We start from the raw sequence: 21053 nt of genomic DNA, 5'->3' as shown, positions 1-21053 counted from the left end.
ACTTAAGAAGCTTGTCTGGTTTTGTCTACTTTTCACCATAAAGGAAGCATTGGGTTACAAAATTAGTTACTTTAAACTGGATGGGGGATGTTTTTTTATGTTTTCCGATATTTCCTCGAGTGGTTGTTCAATTTAATCTGAATACAGGATGTAGTCTTGAAAATAAGATGTTGGTAATTATTGATGAGCGTTGTTTGACTTTTCAAGCATTTCCTCACATTTTTTCATTTGACTGGTGGTTCCACTTACTGTATATTCATTTTATCTAATAAACATACTGTGAACACATTATATTCCGACGCATAATTGCTACCATGCAAAGTATTATTAAAATATTTGAAAAAATATAGACAAAAGGGAGTAATCAACTTTTTTTTATTATTTACATCTGGTATGTTTTTAATCAGAAGTGTCAGCATTTCAACTAGCAACCAAAATATAAATAAACTCAACCAGTCCAAAATAAATAACATAAAAGTGCAAAGCGCTATGTCCTTGTTCCAAAGTATTTCGGTGTACAAAAAAAAACAAAAAAACAATAAGCTAATTATCTCAATCAGCCCAAACAGTTTTTGATCCTATTATCACATTCCAACATTTCTTTGCACATAATTCACACACATGACAGCTTTAAACTGTTCTGCGTGAGCGTAGATTAGGAGCTGCACATACAAATACTCTAAATTAGATGTGGAGACATAACAAATAAAAGCACAGTGGTGCTGCTATTAAAAAATAAAACTACAAAATAATCCCAGAAAATTATAGTATGGCCTTTGGAGGACTTGACAGGGGAAAACCTGTGGTTGAAACAAACTTTTTTTATACCGTCCATATTTCAAGTAATGGAAAAAAAAAAGACTTAACAAACGGATCAGTGCTGACTTACTAAAGCATATTAGCATTTGAGTAGAAACTTGGCGCTATTTTCAATAAGCACAAAGCACACGACCTTCCCGGACGAGGACTGATACAATCACATGACGGTGGCGGACGTGCTGCTGACAAGTTTGTTCTCGTGCAGGTCGTGTTTGGTCTTCTGGATACGGGTGAAGATCTCCTTGAAGAGGACTTTGTACTCGGGCTCCTCCGACATCACCGACGGTCGTCTGGCCAAGCCGGAGAGGCGGCGGTGGGGGCCAACGCTCGCGGACGGACTGCAGGACGTCTGGACGGACTTGTGGGTGAGCGCCCCGGTCGTCTGTTGACACCTTTGGAGCAACTCGTCATATTTCACCTAAAAAAAAAAAAACAAACAAACTGTGATCTTTGCCATGTACGACTGTGGAGGCCCCCAAATGAGCAAAAAGGCGGCTGTTCCGAACCTGCAGCGCATTGTACTGCGCATCCACCTCGTTGAGCAGCAAGATGCCCCTCCTCTTCACCACCTCGGCTCGCCTCACGCACATCTTGTCGTGATCGTCCGAGGCGGTCACGGCGCTGTGGCTTCTCAGCCGCTGCCGGTCGTTCTTGTTCTCCTCGGCCGCTTCGTCTGACTCGCCTTGACCCGCTTCGGGTTTGTCGTCTGAGGTGTAGAACACCGCGTCAGCGTCAGCGAGAATTAGCTGCTCCGGCTTCCTGCTTCGGGAAGGAACACAAAATCAGAATCCAATATGGTCTGCGGATCCTGACTTGATTGATGTTCTAACTTGGGTTTGACAGATGCGGATTTTTGCTGATTCCAACATTTGGCAGGAAAAAATTTAGATAACCAATTTAAAAAAAAAACATAATGAATGAAATATGTGAAATATACACCCCCCGCCCCCTCAAAAAAAAAAATGGAATGCTGGCATGAAATGGGAATGATGAACCTGGACATGTAATCGGCGCGCCACATGAGCCGGAGTTGCTCCACTTGCGCCTCCAACTCCATCTGCCTGGCCCGGCAACCCGCCAGCAGTTGCAGCCGCCGCTCCAGGCCTCGCTTGTCGTCGGCCGTGAGCTGGCTCTCGCGCTCCGCCGCTTCCCGACGACTTTTCTCCGCCGCCAACTGACCCTGCAGAGTGTGGACGGACCCAAGAAGGATCTCGTGTTCCTCTTCCGGGTCTCGGCGCTGGTCGCGGTCGTACGCGGATCCCTGCGGCGAGCGCATCCCCTCCGTTTGTCGCCTCTTGTCGGGTTCACACCTGAGCCGTCGCAAAGTAGAATCGGGATGGAAGGCATCGAAGCGTGATCAACTGGGCTGGACTGTACCTGTCCTGGTGCAAGTCATAGAGCTCCTTAAGACAGGAAACGCTCTGTGCGCTGCGGTTGCGTCGCTGCTCTTGTTTGCGCCGCTCTGACTGGGCCGACATGAGCGCCTCCAGCTGCTTCTGCAGACGCTCCACATGCGTCTGAAGCCCATCGATGGACTCGGTCAGACTGGAAAGAGAAGGGCGGCGAGAGTCGTGTCACAAAACTCGTTTTTCATTTGGCTGATGAATGAACTCTATCGTTCGGATTTTTAAATATTGAGCGGTCTTTTTTTTTTTTTTTTTTTACATCTTCAATATACGTGCCACTAAATAACGTCTTAACACGGCGCCAGCCTGACCTGTTGATCTTGTTCTGGGCGAGGCGGTCGTCCTGCACGAGCCTCTTGTTGCCCCGCTCCAGCTCCCTGGTGGACAGGTCGAGCTGCTCATGAACTTTGGCGTGCTGCTCATTCATGTGGCGCAGCAGCTCCACCTGCTTGGCCAGATGCTGGCGAACAACACAGGGAAGACGTTTATTGTCAAGTTGGGACCACAAGATCGGAAACGGTACGCGAAGCAACTTGTTTCTTGTTCTGGCTCCGCCTCTAATGTAGCAGTCGGCTTCTCACACCAATGTGCTCAAGTGCACAAAAAGCTTTCCGAAGGTCATGAGTGAAATGGGAGTGTTTGAGAGGCACAACGGGGTTGCTATAGTAACCAAGACAAATCTTCACAGCCATAAACAAATTGGGGCTCTTTTTTCACACCGCTTGGAGTCATGTCAATTTCTTTCGACTTTCCGTCCAGGCGAGACTAAACCATGATGTCAGCAACCCAGTAGTGGCCAGTCAATAGAGGGCAGCGCCCCACCACTGATGCCGTCATCAAATTGCTTTCCTTTCATGACAAAAAAAAACATAATTTGGAAAAATATTGAGAACATGGGTCAACAGTATTTTTTTTAAATTAGGAACATTTTTTGTTAGGTTCATCAACAGGTGGATTTTTTTTTTTTGAAACGTCAGCGCTATAAATGGCGACACATGGTAAAATTCGTATATAACTTAAAAGCAAAAAAAAAATATTTTTTCTCATAAACTGACGTGCAAGAAAAGAAGCAGACATTTTTTTTTAAATCTTTCAAACATATGTTGCGGGACACATTTGAGATTATAAATGTGCTGTTGACCAGTGTAATTAGTTTGCCGAACGTATAAGTCAGGAATGTGCAAAATAAGCTGGTGAGCATGTTCCCGTGCGTAATTAACTAAATGGACGTCCTGCAGTGCGCCCACAGCTCACCGACTCTCACTACCCGATTATCTTTTACTCCACTCTGTTACATAAACAAATAAACCTCGCTTACAAAGAAAAAAAAAATCCATCCCATTCCTTGTCTGCGGCCTCGTTCAGAAAATCACATGCTGCTAAACGCAGCAGTCAATGAACAAGACACGACAACACCACAGCTGACTTCCTCGCCCACTGTGTGTGCGTGTGTGTGCGTGTGCGTGTGCGTGTGTGTGTGTGTCACCTCTATTTCCAGCAGCTGCTCTTGGTTGGCGGAGTACATCTGCTGCAGCGCCTGTTCCAGCTCGCGGTTGCGGTCCAAGAGGGTTTTGCCGAGCTTGGCGGCCAAGTGGAGATCTGTCCCAAACACGGGGAAACATACGTCAAAATGCAGGACAGCAACAACAACTACACACAGAAAACGTCTCCATGCATCCTGTCGCTGCACTCGGATGAATCAGAGGAATGTAAGGCATGCAACGCCATTTCCTTTGCCACAGGAGATGCTTTTCCATGTCGTTATCTAGTTTGGGAAATTTCTTTAGTGGTGTATATCTTCTGTCTTACCCTCGAACTCAATGGTGGTGAAATTATGTGTTTTGATTTTTCTTTTTTAATTAAAATAAATTATCCAAGTAAAATAAGTAAAAACACACTCTCGCATGAAGAAATAGCACACAATAGCATGTGAAAAAAATCGAGCACATCTAAAAAAAATATACATATTCACATGACACCAAATAATGTAAACGCTCAGTGGGCCAGATTAAAGAACTGGTTAGGCCGTTAGACACCATACTTGCCCTGACCCCTGCTCCAGATACAAATGCGCCTGCCCAGTCCCTTCAATCTGTACACTGGTCAGGTCACCTAGATACAACTAATGCAACATAATAAATCCTTCATGAGGATTAGAATGTTCAAAATATACTATGTGATGTAATCATAAAAATAAGAGCATCTAAAAAGTAAGCGCAACATCATTTCACTACAGGGTTTTCTACACACCACTTACTACATCCACAAGAAAAACATTTAATATTAAATATAATCAAATAAACCCTTGATTTGTGTGACATATCCCACATAAAACAATCCAGAACACATTCAAAAAAAAATTTCAGATCTCGCAGGTCAACCGAGTAAAGATTCTCTCCAACTCTGCAAATGCACTTCATCTACAGAATCAACAATTTTTAACTCTCTAAAGCGTCTAAATGCTCAAAATATTACTGTATAATGTTAAGCCTCATGGAATCTTGTAGTTTGTTAGGACCACAACTGTTATTGTCAAGGCTTCAATCCGACAGTGGGGCTCTCTTAGCTCAGATTTGAGTTATTTACTGAAACTATTTATGCCAGCGACGTATAGTGACAAGATGAACAATTCGATGCGCTTCCACTAGATGGCAGACGTTACACAATTGCGTTACAACATTTGTAATGTATGCACCCACTTCTTGTGACATTTTTGTTGAGTGGCGTGCGTGATTAATGATTATTAAAAAACGTGTGCCTTAGCTCAATTAAGTTAGTCAAACAGTGAGTTGTGGGGTGAAACATCACTTACCGTGCTCGAGGCCCCGTTGAGCGCACCACGCATCTCCATTTTTATCAAAATCGTCCTCCAGAATCCCTTCAGTTAGCATTATTACGAGCGGCCGCCGGAGCACCCGACAACATCGAAAAAAAACCCTCAAGTGTAGTTCGACTCTAAGTTGCCAGTTGCTCTGTCGCTCCCCGCCCTGCCGCCAAACTACACTGCAGCCACATCCGCCCTTGTGTTGACTGCAGCCACGTGGCATGTCGTGTATACACAACAACAGCCGCCAGGTGGCACCCGAAAATAGTCAAACGAGATATTAAATGAACCTTTTATCCTTAACTACGCTCTGAGCACATTATTTTTATTTTTATTTTTATTTTTATTTTTATTTTTATTTTTATTTTTATTTTTATTTTTATTTTTATTTTTATTTTTATTTTTATTTTTATTTTTATTTTTATTTTTGTTGTTGTTGTGGTTGTAAAGTTAGTTTAGTGTTTCCGTCCCCATAACTCATACGGCTAAATCAAACGTAAACCTTAAAAAACAAACAAAAATATTCGAATGAAAACCACATTCTGGAACGTTTGTTTTGACAGAATGCTTTGAAGGATCCATAGGTTTATAACTTCCGTGTTTTCGATATTCCTACAGACCAATCAGGATGCAGCATACTCGAAGCGTTTTGTCCAATCAACATGTTGTTCGTCTTTCAGCACGTCCCCATTATGCATAGTTCGCCAGTCTCCAAGTGGTGTCCAGTATCGACTAATTAAAAATAAATAAATAAAATGTCAATATTATAAGTATGTTAGTGAGTTCTAGAAGTTGTGCATGTTTAACTTTTAATATAAAAGGTCGTTTGTTACTTTCTGTTTCCGGTATTCGTGAGGACCATTCAGGAAGTAAAATACGCGAGGAGTTCTGGCCAATCGTCATGCTGTCCAAGTTTAAGAACCGCCTTCTTGACAAAAAAAAAGTGTTGTCCGGAAGTCAATGTTGTCGTTTCTTCATTCATTTCACGAGAACGGTCGCACCACCTGACACAACAATCCACGAACGCACAACACCGTTTCCGTTACCATTCACTGCTTTGCATGGCTGGGAACTGAGAAATGCTGACTCGACGGTGAGGTTGACCGATATTGGCTGTCGTGGCCGCGGAGGCGGAAGGTGTTCGAGGCATTATGAAGCTGCCGCGACATTCGGGCAACTTGGGAGTCAACCCGGCGGCTCTGGCTTATGCCATGACTACTTTGGGATCCGCCATGATCAACAACATCTTCAGCTTCTACTACGTGAAGCTCTTCGTCAACAAGTACCAGATAGCAGAGAGCGCTTTCCACCAATCACAAGTGAGTGTCATAATTATGCCAATAGTCGCACACTCCTTGTGTCAATGTTTATCGTGTTATATTTGTCATTGTAGAATGTTTGTGGAGTTAGTCTTTAACAAAGATGCAAAGTCACTGAGGTTTCTGGTGAATTCCAAATTGTTGAAAACAACTTTTAGGTGGACTATAGTTGACATTTTTTTTTATTTAAAATATATTGCGCCTTTCCATAGGTGGTTTACATGCTGTGGAACGCCATCAATGATCCCCTCTTCGGATACTTGCAAGACAACTCCAAAGTGGCGTGCTGCTCTCAGCGGCGTCTCTCCATCCTGTACGGCGCCCCGCTCTACTCGTTGGCATTCCTCATCGCCTGGTTCCCGTGGAGGTCCTACGCCCCCGGGGACTGGTTATGCGGCGTCCACCTGATGGTGGCATTGTGCGCCTTTGACGGCCTGCTCACGTTTGTGCTGTTGGCTCAGTGCGCCCTGTTCGCCGAGATTTCCAGCCATCATCAGAACCGATTGAGACTCATCAAGTACAGCCAGGTACAGGGGAGGGAGGAGAAACTTGGAATATGATATTTTCTCAAAGTTTCTTTGTAACAGCGTCATGATGTAGTGATTTTGAGACAATCGATGATTTGGAAGATGGAAAAATGACACTGTTCACCGGATGGCTTATTTGTGATTTTCCAGGTGGCGTCGCTGCTGGGCTCGTCAAGCGTGCTCTTCTGCGGCATGCTGTCCAAAAACATGGAGGACTTCACGGCCTTCCAGGCCTTTGCCATCCTCATCGCCATCCTCAGCTGCGGCTGCATGCTCTACACGGGCTTCCGCAGCGAAAGCCAGTTTGACGACAAAGCGTCCGACGATTTGAATGATCCCGCGTCCCACGGCTCCAAGTGTTCAACCCCCTCTGTGAAAACGCTGACCTGGCAAATTTTCATCAACCGGGACTTCCGACTCTTTGTGCTCATGAACTTTTTCCAGGTCTTCCTGTTGGCTTTCTTCAGTAATTTTACTCTGATATTTGCCGAGCACCTGATTCCTCCTGATGTGCTTTCACCACTTGCCAGGAGCATCATGTATGGCGCTGGATTCATTTGTCCTCAGGTTGTGGCTTGAATTTAAGCGCATAGCAAGCATGACTTAAATAATAATTAATTTTTCAAACTGGGAATTCTTTTAATTTTTACGTTTTATGTCCACCTCAGCTGCTGGTGTTGAGCTGTGACAAACTACTTCATCGCCTTGGCTACTACAGAATAATCCTGTACACCTTCCACTTGGAGGTCTTAATGGGGGTTTTAATGCTCTCGCTTGGTCCTCAAAATTATCGTATTCTGGCGTTATTCCTCACGCTTAGCATGTAAGTGATTCATCCAATATTCTAACTTTTTTTTTCTACTATTTCTTTTAATCCATGAAAATATTTGTCATCCTCTGCAGGATCTTGGTGCAAGCGACCTTCAGTCTGTTCAGCTTGCCTCTCGCAGATATCATTGACAGCGACATGCTGAAGTACAAACGCAGGTGAGCAAGCGGCTGCTAAACGCACAGTCGTGTGTGTCACACCGCCTCGCAATTGTCGCTACATTGCCGTCACAGTTGATTTTTTAAATGATTGGAGTTATTTTTTTAAAATGCTTTCAGGCAGTGTTTTCCCTACCTCGATTGAGCCTAGGCAAACAATGTCCCAAAAAGTGTAGCTATCGTGGAAGAGCCTTTTATCACTTTTCATCACTGGCATCAAAGTCCAAAGAAACTAAATCTGAGAAGACCTGAATCCAATTTTTTTCTGTTGGCCGGAGTGTTGCCAATAACTGCTTGAGAGGCTTCGGGTCCATCTCCATTGGACTTCTTCTCTGTCATTGTTTATCTTCGACGATCCTCACGTTGATGATTCGCAAAGTTAAAAGAAAAACTGAATATGTTGCCTTTGTTGGATCTTTAACCAACGCCAATGAACATGCTTGTGTTCGCAGCTCCCCTTTATCGTCCATGGTGTTTGGGACCAACGCCTTGTTCACCAAGCCTGCTCAGTCTCTGGCGCCAATGTTAGTGATTAACATTCTCAACCAGTTTGGCTATGAGCAACTCAAGGATGCGGGAAGGGACGTAAACCCAAGGTAAATACAGCGTCTTGCCCCGAAGGTTTAAAACAAACACTTGAAGCAAATAAGTGCGTTTGTGTTCATTCTGGGTCTCACTCGATTTTTGCTTTTTGGTTAATTAATGATGAACGTGCAAGTGTTGGCTTTCTGGCTGCTGCAAAAAGTTTCACTTGCAAAGCTCAACACTCCTACCGCCTTGAAGTTTCTCATGAAAGTTGAGGTCAATGTCCTTTAAGATTGAACTTCACTGGATGAACTGTTGATATTTAGCTGACATTAGAGATGGACATTGCATCCCAAGGACGGGACAGTCCGCCAATCTGTCCCGAACAGGTCTCCATTTTGGCGACAGAGGATAAGTATTTTTTTTTTTTTAAAGGGCTAAGCAAGGATGGTGGTGGGTTTTTGTCCGTCACTTTAATTATCCCTAAACGGGTCAAGTGCCGTCTGTATGGAATTAAAATATTTGCACTCGGACCAAAACATTGTAATATTGTTGTGTGTACTCGTCCTTTAACTGAGAGTGAGAGAGAGAGAGAGAAAGGATCAAAGTGGTCAAATACACAGAAACGATACGTGCAACTGTGAAGAAGCAATTGAGAGTCAAAATAAAACTTTTGAATCCCAGGCCATCATATGAGAGGCTGAAATTAGGATTTGGAGAATAAAAATGTGCTCTTGAATTAAAAAATAATTATGCAGACATTTAATAATGGCTGAGTGTTTGAAAGTACAAATGTCCCATTGTTTTGTACCCCTTTGAATGCGCATCAATTAAAGGTTGTCGTCTCCTTTGCAGAGCCTTGGAGAGCCTCCACAGCGTCATGTTCTACATGGTGTGTGTGGTGCCCATGTGTGTGGCTGCCGTTCAAGTCGTGGCTTGGAGGCCCTTTTCCATACGCAACAGTCACACCATTGACAGCAAGTACATTGACAGCTAGAAACAATGCAGACGGCTGCTGGCTCATTTGGGCAAATAACTGCAGAGAAATGACGGCCACAAGCTCATCCAGAGTTGGAATGTTGTGTCATTTATCTTCTTGCAAAGATGATGCTTATGCAATTATTTGAGTAAGTTCAAATGTTTGAGATGAAAACATTCTAAAAGGGAAGAAGAAAGTCTGCTGACCTTTGTCGCAGTTGAACCGTGACAACGAGCCTTGCGAGTTCGTGGCTAAACGCTCGTGCATTATGCGTTTGAAAGCCGAGTACGATCCATTCGGCGATGCTGTTTGACTTCCAAGTCGCTCTCCGTTTCAAATGGGAACTAATGGCAAGGCATTGGATGGGGATGCTAATTTCCTGTGTGTGCGACTTCATCTCAATCGCCTACATTTAATGTCTTCTTCCTTGACCTCCTGGCGGGTGATTTTTTTTTTTTTCCCATTCACAAGCTGATTAATTATTAATATTAATTAATTACATCCATTTACTTTTATAAGTCATAATTATGCAACAAAACGTGACTGTATTTGGGAGAATGAAATGATTTCATTTTTATACGGAATGTAAGCAAACGCTTGTTTTTTTTGGTGTTTTTTTTTTTCCATGTTGTGGTTGTGGGTAATCCGGTTTTCCAAGTGTACCTTGTACATTTGTCCGTTGCTGTTGTCTAGTTCCGTACTGGATAACGTAATCTAATGTGCCTTGTTTCACATGTCTAATGATCAACTGTCTGACCAAATGACAAGCACAAGTTGGGTTTAGTCTTTTATTAAAAAATAGGTTACTCTTTACATCTTTGCTGACATTTTTTCCCGACAGTGGAATTCTAGTCATGCTGACATATGTACATTGCATTCCAAAAGTATGAGGCTGTTTTTTTTCCATCATTAAAATGAACAAAATGAGTGATCGAAGCAAAATCTTCAAGCTTTAGCTTCAAATGTATCACATCCATTTACAGCAAAATATCCGGGAAACTTTTTTTTTTTCCTCAGTAATGATTGTCTTCAAGAAACGTGACACTTCCGCTGGCAGACTGGCTCAAATGCTCCCATGTTTTGCTCCGTCATTGAAACGTCACTGAAGTGCAATTGTACGAAGGTCAAATCATAAAACGTGTGTCATAGCACATTCAATAATTATCATGACGTCCCACAAATAAATTGTTCAATGTTATTTTTGCTTCCAGTTCAATTCAGATCAATAGCAGTGAAATAAAATAAAACAAAAAAAATGCTGTCCAGCACCTGGCGCCTTCTTACACGTTTTGATAGATGTCATCAGGTGTGTTATTTAACTCGGCAGCTGTCACCTGCGAAACAGATTGAAATAAAAAAAATAAAAAAGTTTTACAAGCGCAATGTGCATAACTCGCATGCTTGCCTCAACAACGTGTACCTGAACCGGCGCAGGCGTTGTTTTGGCCGACCGTTTGCTTCTCCTCGCGTCTCGTCTGTGGTGCATCTCTTGCAGCACATCGCGGAATATTCTCGTTTTGTTTGTGTTTTTCTGCGAACAACCAAAATAAATCCGTAAATGCACGATGACGTGCAAACGGGCCTGCAAGGTTCGTCGCTACGGGACTTTGGACGTTCTTTTCTATTTTCTACCGTAGCCAATTTGATTGCGTTTTTCCCATGACGGGCCGTGGCCGCGGACACCCGCTGGCTCAAAGGCACACAGCGGTAAGCAGGAATGTCAGCACGTTCCCTCCCGTTCTGTCACATTCTGATGAGGCTCCGCATGTTTCTCAAGTTCTGTCAACGAGGCTGATCCAAAGTGGAGGCCGGGCGGCTTTGTGGCACCGGCTGAGTTGAGTGAAACTCCCCGCTCGCAAATTTGGTCTTCGAAATAAACTATAAATTATTCATAACATTTTCAACAAATTCACTAATCCAGATTGCAACAATAAAATAAATTCATAGTACGTTCATCGAATAATCTTTCAGGGAAAATAAGTTCTCTAGTCCCATCTGGTGTCTCTAATTTCATATCTAAGAAACCGACAAGACACGAGGAAGAAAAACCAGTCCGAGGCAGAAGGCGTGACCGACTTGTGTCAATCATTTGCTTTGCGCTCTAATAATAAGTCTGTCGCCATCCGGTGCATCCCCGCAGCCTCTCGTTGACGTGTTAGCTTGAATTTCAGGAGCTTTGCTGAAACTCTTGGAATGTCCACCATCGAGAGAGAAAAAAATGCCATGTCCTCGTTTTCTAACAAATTGGGTAGAAGACTAGCAAGGGAACTCGGGATTGGGATGCTTAAACACGTTGCTGGTGGTGTGGGTGGTGTGTCTGAGATCCTGCAAAATAAATTTGCTCTCCATCTCACTACAGACCGCCCCCAGGTTGTGTTACGTCCTATCACGGAATGTCAACTTTACGCTGACTGACTTATCCGGTCCGTGACCGCCGTGGCAAAGGAGACTTTAAAATCTCTCGGGCATCCACGGCAATCACGGCCTGTCATGTTTGCTCACGTTTTCCCCGGCACATTTTTCTCGCGACCTTTCTGTTTTGTCCACTGGGCCGCCGTGAACAAAGTGCAAGAAGGAAGCGAGTAACTGGTGGTGGCGTAACGCAAACCTTGCTTCCGGTTGTGTTTTTTTGCAGACCTTGACTCTAAATTGCACACACATGACGCTCCGAAATGACAAATGCATCAATACAAAAAGAACTGACCTTGTCGCTTTTGTGTATTTGTGTACAGTTGCATATATTGCGTCCACACTGAAATACAAACGGAAACAAGCTCAGGTTACAAAGTGCATTTTTGTTCTATCACAAAGCTACTTGGCATAAGTTACCTTCTTTTGAATGATAAGCGTCACCGTTGCCGAGCTGTAGAGGGCCAAGACGACGAACGTTAACCACAACAGAACGTGACCCACCATGAGTTTTGCCTTTTCTGCAAGCGCAAGGAAACTTATTTGATCACTTCTGCATAAAAGGGGAAACCCAAGCTCGGGGAAGATGGTGTATGATGATCCTCGATGGATCGGATGAGCCACAATGTCCAAATCGTTGGAGTGTATCGAAAACTGATGTCAACTGGAACTGGTTTTGATTTAAAAGAAGTATCAAATTGAATCAATCCACTTAAAACGCAAAGTAAAGTTCATTTAACGAAATATGAATCAAATCATATTTTATTCTTTCATCGATTAATCTGTCGATTAATCGGTTCTGAAAATAGCGCTTCGTTGCCAGCCTACTTGCTTACCTTTTACAACAAGAGTCGTTCCCAGTCCCACATGCTGAGCGCCGGGCGTCGGTTCTCCCCTGGCAGTGGCGGCACAGTAGTAAATGCCGCTGTCGTTGGCGTTTAGGGACGTAATTTGCAAAGTGGCCCCTTGTAGGCTGTACTTGTGATGGTTGTGGGCCAGGTTAAGAATGCCGTGTGATCTGCGCTCGAAAGCGAACCACTTGTAGTGGAGCCTTTGGGCCGAGCAGTCGGGATGGACGCTGCACTGGATCACGGCATCTTGTCCTGGTTCGCGCCAAATGAGCCGACTTGGTTGTGACAAGCATCTGTGACCTTGTGCCGTTCCTGATGCAATACATTGACACGTTGAAATTTGCTGGCTTCTTCAGTCCAACATCTGTTCGAAGGTCAAGCACGCACGTACCTCTTAGTGGCAGCCAGGTGAGAGAAATGAGAAAAAGCCAAAACAATGGCACCATGTCTGCGGACTAACGGCGAATGATCTCATGATAGAGTGCACGAGGCGATGGAAATGGGTAAATTCCACTTACTCAACACCATTGGGTTCCTTCCTCTTTCTTTCGTTCCAGCCTGCAAGTTTTGCAATTAAATGTTGTTGCAATTAAAATAGTCAAACATATTTTTATTTCCTAATATGCGTTGTGACAAAAAATGTAACAGACAATTGCATCTCAAATCAACTTTCCCCATTGAAATCTGTTCCAGCCTCCACTAAAAAAAAGACTTTGTAATGTATTGTACTTTATGAACTTTTGTAGATTTTTCCCGTGTTTTTCGGGATTTTTTTCTGTTCTTTAGAATTTTAGCGAGAGAAACAAAAATGATGAAAAAATTATTTCGTCCGTGACCCTGGTGAGGATCGGCGGCTGATGATGGATGGATGGATTAAAAAGAAAACAAAGCCCCCCCCCCAAAAAAAGATTAAAATATCCCGAAAAACAAGAGTTTTTTTCATCCAAGTGAATGCAATACGCTCCCGTACTATTTATGTCTAAAACGTGTATATTTTATTTTCATTTCCGTTTGAGTGGTCCCTGGTCCCACCCTGGGAATATGTCACTCAGGAAGTCTATGGGCGTGTTCTGTTGCGTTGTCAATCAACCGTCATGTCCAATCCCTATCCGTTCATGTGTTGTGGTCACGCCCCCTTCCACGTCGACCTGCACACTCGCCATATTTTCAAGCCGGAGAGCACCGCGCCGTTCGGTTTGCTTGCGAAGTGAAACCGAACAATTAGATCTCACCACAGGTCGTAAAAGGAGAACATCGACTTTTTCGAGGAGCAAATCAATCCAATTTGGCGTTTCGGTCGTGAACTTTGCCACCATGAACGTGTTTCGCCTGACAGGAGACCTTTCCCATTTGGCTGCCATAATCATCCTGCTGCTGAAGATATGGAAAAGCAGGTCGTGTGCAGGTGAGCTCGGCCCACATTATCGCCGTCGATCTCGCTATCATTAAAAGTAGCATGTTGGTCAGGTCGAGTTGAACACGATCGTCTACTTGATTCATTAGCTGAGCTAGCTGCTAACTAAGCTAGCGACACCCATTCATTCATGTAAGGAAATGACTAGCATGCACGACGTGCCGAATTGGATAATAACATCATCACGAAGAGTCGAAAATAGCTCGAATCGACATTTTACGCATGTGTATTGAGTAACAAACGTTAAAAATAATCGCAGTTGTCTAACTTGCTAACCGCGTGGATATAATTTGCATATTTTATTAAGTCAAATGTATTTCTTACTGCATAAGTTTCAGATGCACATTTGCGAATATTACTTGTGGTGCAGCTGCTTTCCCCCTCTTTCAATCACATTCCTTCTCCACGCACGCATGCACTCTTGTCATTTGACGTTCGATGTTCGATTTTTTCTGTCTGGCGTCTGACGTGGCGTTCTCCGAGGCGCTACGGAAGTAGCTAACATGCTAACACACCACCTCGTTTTTTTTCTGTTGTTGTCGTCAATAAACGAACGATGTTCGTTAAACCGTCCAAATAAGTCACAGCAAACTGCGCTGTTTGATCGCAACTTTATACATAAATGTTGTTCACAATAAGCTTCTGATTTCTGAGCCGAGAAGTGAGGCGGTTGTGTCAGGCTACAGCCACTAAAAGCTAATTGTCTCTTTCCCCCCTTTTCAATTCACCATTTAGGTGCACATGTTAAGAAGAAAAACCACTTAGAGTGATTCGTTTTGAAGAAGCACAATATTTATATATATATATAATACCCAATTTATTTATTCGTTGTTGTATTGCGTTCACGTTTTTAGAAGTTAGGCGTTTTATCAGGTCACTCTGAAAAATGAGTTGACTTTAGGCCTGGGTTCTGGCGGCTCCTTTTAACATGAATGACACCAAGATAAAACAGACACATGTCAGTACCACAGACATGTTCAGGCATGAAATCTCATCTTTGCACGAGGCGCTTTTTTTTTTCAAATCTGACGAGCCACGTTCGAGATCAAAGGAAGGATGCACTGCGCTTTCTGAACTATGGTCATCATTACGTCATAAGTCCATGAGGTGGCGCTGTTCACTAAGTGTTGTTTGACGTTTCCAATAGCTGCAATGAACTCTCATGCTCACCTGTACATGACATTATGGTGCTTGTTTTCAAAGGTATCTCTGGAAAGAGTCAAATCCTCTTTGCGATTGTGTTCACCACACGCTACTTGGACCTGCTTACGTCTTTCATCTCGCTCTACAACACGTGCATGAAGGTAAGGCGCACCGAGCGTCCTTTTCATATTGTTTGTAAACAATAGGAGGCAGGTAGACTAACTTGTTGTGTTTTGCCTCCCGGAAGTGCGCATGACATCACGGTGAACCGGTTTCCAGTGAATCATGTGCCGACATGTGCTAGCGCTAATGCTAGGCTTGTGCCTCTCTAGGTCATCTACATCGGCTGCGCGTACGCCACCGTCTATCTGATCTATGTCAAGTTCCGGGCCACCTATGATGGCAATCATGACAGCTTCAGGGTGGAGTTCCTGGTGGTTCCTGTTGGGGGTTTGTCTGTGCTCATCAACCATGACTTCTCCCCCCTTGAGGTGCGTTTTGATGAGTTTTTTTTTTTCTTTTTCATATACAAATATAACAAGCAAGCTGCAGAAAAGTGTATTTTTGGGCATTAATAAAGCACTGCTTTTATATTAGACGGTACTTTTGTTTGGCCTGAGCACCAAACTAGGAAAATCAGACAATAGGTTCCCCCAAAAAATAAAAATATGCGGCTGGAGAGTCACAAATGTGCTGGTATAAATTTTTAGATCCTGTGGACGTTCTCCATCTACCTGGAGTCGGTGGCCATCCTGCCCCAGCTCTTCATGATCAGCAAGACGGGCGAGGCGGAGACCATCACCACGCACTACCTGTTCTGCTTGGGCCTGTACCGAGCCCTCTACCTCTTCAACTGGATCTGGCGCTTCTACTTCGAGGGCTTCTTCGACATGATCGCCATCGTCGCCGGGGTAGTCCAGACGGTCCTCTACTGCGACTTCTTCTACCTTTACGTCACCAAAGGTTGGTTCGCCCATTTTGAAATATGGATGTGTTGTAAAAATGTCTTTTGAATCATTTCGGTTCAACCATTTTAAAATCCGGGTTACTGATGGTGCAGTGGTTCACTCGCCCAACTTCACTGTCCGTGTGTGCCCTCTGACGGGCTGGTGACCAGTTTGGAGTTTCGTCCGTCATTTTATGTCAGGGCTGAGGATCATCCGATGCCATTGCACATAAAACCTCAGAAAAAATGTTCTAAGAATTCCTAAAAGATTGAATCCACCAATGCTTTGAATAATTAATAGTGAAGAAAAAAAAAGTTGATCTGGGCCGTCAGCGGGTCGACTTTCTTGCTCGGTCGTGATGTTGGCACACATGGACCTCGGCTCGGTTGCACGAAACGCGGCGAGCGCACAAAGCAGACGTTGTTATTGCAAAGAGGCGTCATTGACAAAAATGTATCCGGCGTGTCCGAATCCAATCGCTCCCAACATAGACGCTCATGTTTCTTTCGGCTCGTTGACGTCAAGGAGGAATTTGCCGTGTCATTGCGTACAAATCGGACATTTCACAGACAAATTTCGTCGCATTTACAACGCAAAGTCTTGAAAATTTACGGGCACCCCAAAAAGTCACATGCAATAGAAAAATAGTGAAGTAATATAGTCACATTCATCCATTATCTGATGCGCTACTCCCAAGAATCTTAGCCAAAAAAGCTGTTTTATTTCTAAATATATTTTTTTATATTGATAAAATAAAATCATATTACAAGGAAAAAAATGAGTTGTGTTGCAATATTTGGTTGCATTGCTTTTTTTCAAGCCACTTTATGCTTCACGTTATTACTATTAAAAATCTGGATTTTTTTTTTTTCTTCCTAAGTCAGTCATTTTTTTTGTCTTAATACATTTAAAACTTTTTGTTTTTAATATATATATATATATTTATTTTATATATAATTGTTTGCACTGGGAGAATAACGTAATAAATTGTGATGTTACCAGTTTGATGTTAAGTTCCAATTTTCAAACCATTTCGCGAAAAATGTTTATTTACATTGCAGAGTGCAAAAGTCGCAGTTTTGTGAAATTTTTCCACAACATTACAAGTTTATTTGAAAAATGTTCTAACATTATGAGGGGCGATACACCGATACGAGTATTGTTAGAACAAGTATTAAAAAAAAAAAAGGGAATTGTCATTTGAGTTGCTCTTAAGTGCTGCTAAATATTTCCATCAGAAAATGCTGGCAACGTTTTTCAAATGCTTCTTTGAATGATTGGCATGCCGCTTTACTGCTTTCAGTGTTGAAAGGCAAGAAGCTGAGCCTGCCGGCGTAAGGCCGCCGCCGAGTCCCGGGCAGCGGACTCGGCCCGTCGGCGTCGACGCAACATCACGGAACATCGAGCTCACCGCCACCAACAGGGGAGAAAAAAAAAAACAAACAAACACTTGAGTCTTCTTGATGGCTTCGGCGGCGCACGTCAACCAACGCCGCAGCTGAACAAACGTCGTTGCAACAACTCCACCGTCACATTTGCGTGTTCAGCGTTCTTGCCTTAAACTTGCTTTTCATTGCTGGCCCAGTAAGGGAAAAGGCTTTTTTTTTCTTTTTCTTTCTTTTCCGCAACACTTTTTATTATTTTGCCATTTTCTTTTTCCTTTTTTACAAAGTGACAAATGGGCGACTCTTGGTAAGTTAATGCACAATGTACAGTCTTAGGGGGAAAAAAATGTATGAGTGCCTCATGACAGCCATGTCGTACTTCTCACAGTATTTTTTTTTTGTTTTTATTTCTTTTTGTATGCATATTCTTTCATGTCTCTCCTCTCTGAGAACTATTTTAAGACCGACAGATACATTTCCAATTGAAAGAAAAGTGAAAATCTTTTTATGATGACGTTGACATCATATTTTTCTTTTTGTTATGATTTTCTTGTCTGATTTGCGATCCCGCTGGATAAAAGTCTCCAATTTGTTTCATCGCTTTGATGAGCAGCTGAAGAGAAATGACGTCAAAATCGCACCCGAGTTTGCTCCTCAAGGATTGGGGCGGTTTTCATTTGTCCCCCCCCCCACCCCTTTTTTTTTTTTTTTTTTTTTTTTGCTGCATGATATCATCTCCATTAAAGATTTTATGAGAATCGCCACTAATTGTTTTCAATGTTTATTGATGTCAAAGAAAAGAAAACTTGAATTAAGCACTTGCAAATTGGGGGGAGAAAAGGTCTGGAATAAAATGTAAATTATTTTTGTTAAAATTAAATGTAAAATTGCCCAAAAAAAGTACGAGTTGTCTCGCAACATTTTATGACTTTGTTGTAATAGTTGCAAATATGAAGTTAAAGTGGTTAACTTTTGATCATCCTCATTAACAAGACAGGACAACTTTATTCACGTGCCCTCGCGAGGTTTCTTTCAAAACCGGTCTTCTTTCCCCGCTTATTGAGCTTCGCATCAAAAAGGGATCAACAACCACTTTTTGCTTTCATCTCAAAGGAACTTTTTTTAAACACTTCTCGATCCACTCGAGAGCTGAAAATAGAGGAAAAATAATGCATTCAAGGTTTTCATTAAAATTTTTATTAAAAACTTTAACCACAGACATTAGAAATTTGTAAATGTAAAAAATCTATTGTGTCGTGTTGTGCAGCATTTCGTCCCCGTTGTACTTGCTGTGCTCTTTCTCCATCTGCAGACACAAAAATGAAACGCATTTTTATGAGAGCCAGTGTGAGAACTCATTTGAGTATTCGCCGATTTCGAGTACCGATGCTCGCTAATGATGACATCACATCATGAGACAGTGATGGAAATGTGTTTCATTTCAACCAAATGAGCAAAATGTTTTTTTTTCCTCCTCACTTTGCACTTGCTCTCCTAATTTGATTTGATTTGAAATTTGGTGCGGTTTACCTTTGCCAGGTGCGGGTAATAGTACTGGAGGATGCTGGAGATGGCTATGTAAAAAGCGGCCACTACGGACGACGCCACCACCGACATGAAGGCCAAGCCCGTCAGCACGCACAGCAGACTCAACGCGCCCACAAACAGCAGGAAGCCTCAAGGCAAAAAAAAAAAAAAAAAAAAAATTAAAGATACATTCCCAAATACAAAACAAAACAGTAAATGAGTGAAGTGATGGTATTTGAAATCAAACAAATAATTTCTCAAATTCAATAAAAAGGCCAACAAAAATTAAAACAATATTAACAACATGAAAAAATACATTTAAAAATGTATGTAAAAAAAAAAAGAAAATAAATAAACTAAATTTTCTCCAGCCATTGGCCACTTTAGTTACCTTCAAAGAAAAGAAAGCTAACTGCTGTCATGACCACGGTGACCACAGCAAAAAGGACGAAGAGTCCAACAGGCACGGCGGCCGCGGCGCAGAAGAACAGGACGGCCAGCGCCACCAACGGGCGGCCGCTCAGGAACTGCGCCGCTCTCGACCTCATCAGCACGTTCACCTGGTGGTTGGGTTCAAATTCCAACGGCCGTCAAGTCTCGCTTGTCATGATGTCGCTTTGAAATAACACACAAAGTCAAAGCGCTCCAGCATAACCGCCAGACACGGTTCACAGAGTCCCTTTGGCCAATCAAACGGAGCCTGGCCGTCACATGACTGCATCTAAAGTCTTTCAAGTTTTCACCCATTCACGAGAAACAACGGCAGAATGCCACATTCCATCTCTGCATTCACATTTAGGATGCAAGTTGGAAACCATGTCCACATTTCAGCCTGGAAGGAGTCCAATTGGAACTTGAGAAATGTTGTTTTCAGACTGATGAGTCGATAATAAAGCGGAAACAAAAAAAAACAATTTCGGACTATTTGGTGTTGCTCAATTTGTTATTTTTTTTTAACTATTATCCATCCATCCATGATGTGAGCTGTTTTACCTCACGAGGGTCACGGGCGTGAGAGTGCTCATCCCAGCTGAGTGTGTGAGTGTGTGTGCGTGTGTTGTGCCTACCTTGGGGTTGTTGTAGACTTGGCTGGTCATGGTGCTCCAACCTTCCCACATCTCACGGCTGCTGCTGGGCTGCATCGTCACGCACGCACGCGACGTGCGAAAACTGGCAAATGCTGCCTGGTAAAAAAAGAAAAAGTCAGCGTAAAGTTACAAGCGGCTTGTAACGACCAACTTGGAGGAAGATTTCATATACACACCTAAATGAGAAACTTTTGCTTGAGCACAACAAGTTGCGCCCAAAGAATGTTGAGCAGTCAAGACATAGCTCACCCACCTCTGCTCCTTTCTCCTCCGCCTTCTTCCTTTTCTCCTCCTCTCCCTCTTTTGCAGTCAAACAGGCCAGTTGGGAACTTTGCTGCCATCTGGTGTTTGCTTGCTGCACAAAGACAGACGACTTGACTGAAGCAAAAGTTTGAAATGTTTTGCAGGGATATTGTGATTTCCTTGGAATGTTGCAAAAGTGATCGTTTGAAATTGTAAAATGATACACTTATAGACAGTTACGTTTGTTGCTGTTTGATGTGTTGGCATAATTTGATTTTTGGTGTGTTTAGGTTTTTATTTTTGAATTTGGGGCAGGATCAGGGTTGGGGCTCAACAATTTTTCTGAATAAGATTGTAGGGTCAAGGCTGGAAGAGTACAGAGATTGCGGTCGGAGGTCGGGCGGACTGACCGGCAAAAAAGGGTCAAGTGCCCAGCTCTGATTTGTACTTTTTGATTTTTTTGTATGTGTGCTTAGTTATTTATTATTGTATTTTGTACATTTAGTGAAGTGTTTGCGTAATTTTTTTAGTGTCCATAAAATATTTACTGGGCTAAATGTTGGTAAATTCTGCCATCGTTTTTCCTGTGACAATCCAGCAGAGGGCGCTGCAGGCCATTTTTATCTTCCACAAGTTCCTGAAGAGATTTCCTGAGGATCC

General features: G+C 42.9%; 5 protein-coding genes across 7 annotated transcripts; 2 read left to right on the top strand and 3 right to left on the bottom strand.

Annotated features, from left to right (window-relative positions):
• Window positions 1-361: 361 nt before the first annotated feature.
• Window positions 362-5281, bottom strand: cdr2a (cerebellar degeneration-related protein 2a). Its single transcript, XM_088316156.1, has 7 exons — window positions 5038-5281; window positions 3712-3824; window positions 2537-2685; window positions 2197-2364; window positions 1815-2129; window positions 1326-1578; window positions 362-1237 (listed from the first exon to the last, which is right to left on the bottom strand). Exons 1-7 carry the CDS (start codon window positions 5270-5272, stop codon window positions 977-979), a joined length of 1494 nt encoding a protein of 497 aa, XP_088172282.1. The 5' UTR covers window positions 5273-5281; the 3' UTR covers window positions 362-976.
• Window positions 4868-10651, top strand: mfsd13al (major facilitator superfamily domain containing 13a-like). The gene is made up of 7 exons (XM_088316157.1): window positions 4868-6368; window positions 6581-6895; window positions 7046-7462; window positions 7564-7718; window positions 7799-7882; window positions 8335-8478; window positions 9263-10651. Exons 1-7 carry the CDS (start codon window positions 6201-6203, stop codon window positions 9402-9404), a joined length of 1425 nt encoding a protein of 474 aa, XP_088172283.1. The 5' UTR covers window positions 4868-6200; the 3' UTR covers window positions 9405-10651.
• LOC148322500 (immunoglobulin superfamily member 6-like) lies at window positions 10168-14479 on the bottom strand. 2 transcript variants are annotated; one of them, XM_088316159.1, is made up of 7 exons: window positions 14385-14479; window positions 13038-13204; window positions 12632-12958; window positions 12216-12316; window positions 12091-12138; window positions 10807-10917; window positions 10168-10720 (listed from the first exon to the last, which is right to left on the bottom strand). In XM_088316159.1, exons 2-7 carry the CDS (start codon window positions 13090-13092, stop codon window positions 10667-10669), a joined length of 696 nt encoding a protein of 231 aa, XP_088172285.1. In that variant the 5' UTR covers window positions 13093-13204; window positions 14385-14479; the 3' UTR covers window positions 10168-10666. The 2 variants fall into 2 exon arrangements, with proteins under 2 accessions (XP_088172285.1, XP_088172286.1); XM_088316160.1 differs by lacking the exon at window positions 10807-10917.
• On the top strand, window positions 13780-18053 carry LOC148322499 (ER lumen protein-retaining receptor 2). Its single transcript, XM_088316161.1, has 5 exons — window positions 13780-14051; window positions 15264-15364; window positions 15536-15694; window positions 15914-16166; window positions 17454-18053. The coding sequence occupies exons 1-5, from the start codon at window positions 13961-13963 to the stop codon at window positions 17486-17488; spliced, it is 639 nt and encodes a 212-aa protein (XP_088172287.1). The 5' UTR covers window positions 13780-13960; the 3' UTR covers window positions 17489-18053.
• A 663-nt stretch (window positions 18054-18716) lies between these two features.
• Window positions 18717-20425, bottom strand: LOC148322498 (lipid droplet assembly factor 1-like). 2 transcript variants are annotated; one of them, XM_088316162.1, is made up of 5 exons: window positions 20327-20425; window positions 20130-20246; window positions 19454-19622; window positions 19066-19211; window positions 18717-18841 (listed from the first exon to the last, which is right to left on the bottom strand). In XM_088316162.1, exons 2-5 carry the CDS (start codon window positions 20202-20204, stop codon window positions 18782-18784), a joined length of 450 nt encoding a protein of 149 aa, XP_088172288.1. In that variant the 5' UTR covers window positions 20205-20246; window positions 20327-20425; the 3' UTR covers window positions 18717-18781. The 2 variants fall into 2 exon arrangements, with proteins under 2 accessions (XP_088172288.1, XP_088172289.1); XM_088316163.1 differs by lacking the exon at window positions 20327-20425 and having other exon boundaries at window positions 19454-19677.
• Between the last annotated feature and the right edge of the window lie 628 nt (window positions 20426-21053).

Source organism: Idiotropiscis lumnitzeri, chromosome 15, assembly GCF_059441095.1.
Source record: "Idiotropiscis lumnitzeri isolate Australia: NSW breed Sydney's pygmy pipehorse chromosome 15, RoL_Ilum_1.0, whole genome shotgun sequence".
NCBI classification, from domain to species: Eukaryota; Metazoa; Chordata; class Actinopteri; order Syngnathiformes; family Syngnathidae; genus Idiotropiscis; species Idiotropiscis lumnitzeri.
The sequence above is the reverse complement of the archived record's forward strand: the minus strand, read 5'-3'. Positions and strand labels throughout refer to the sequence as shown.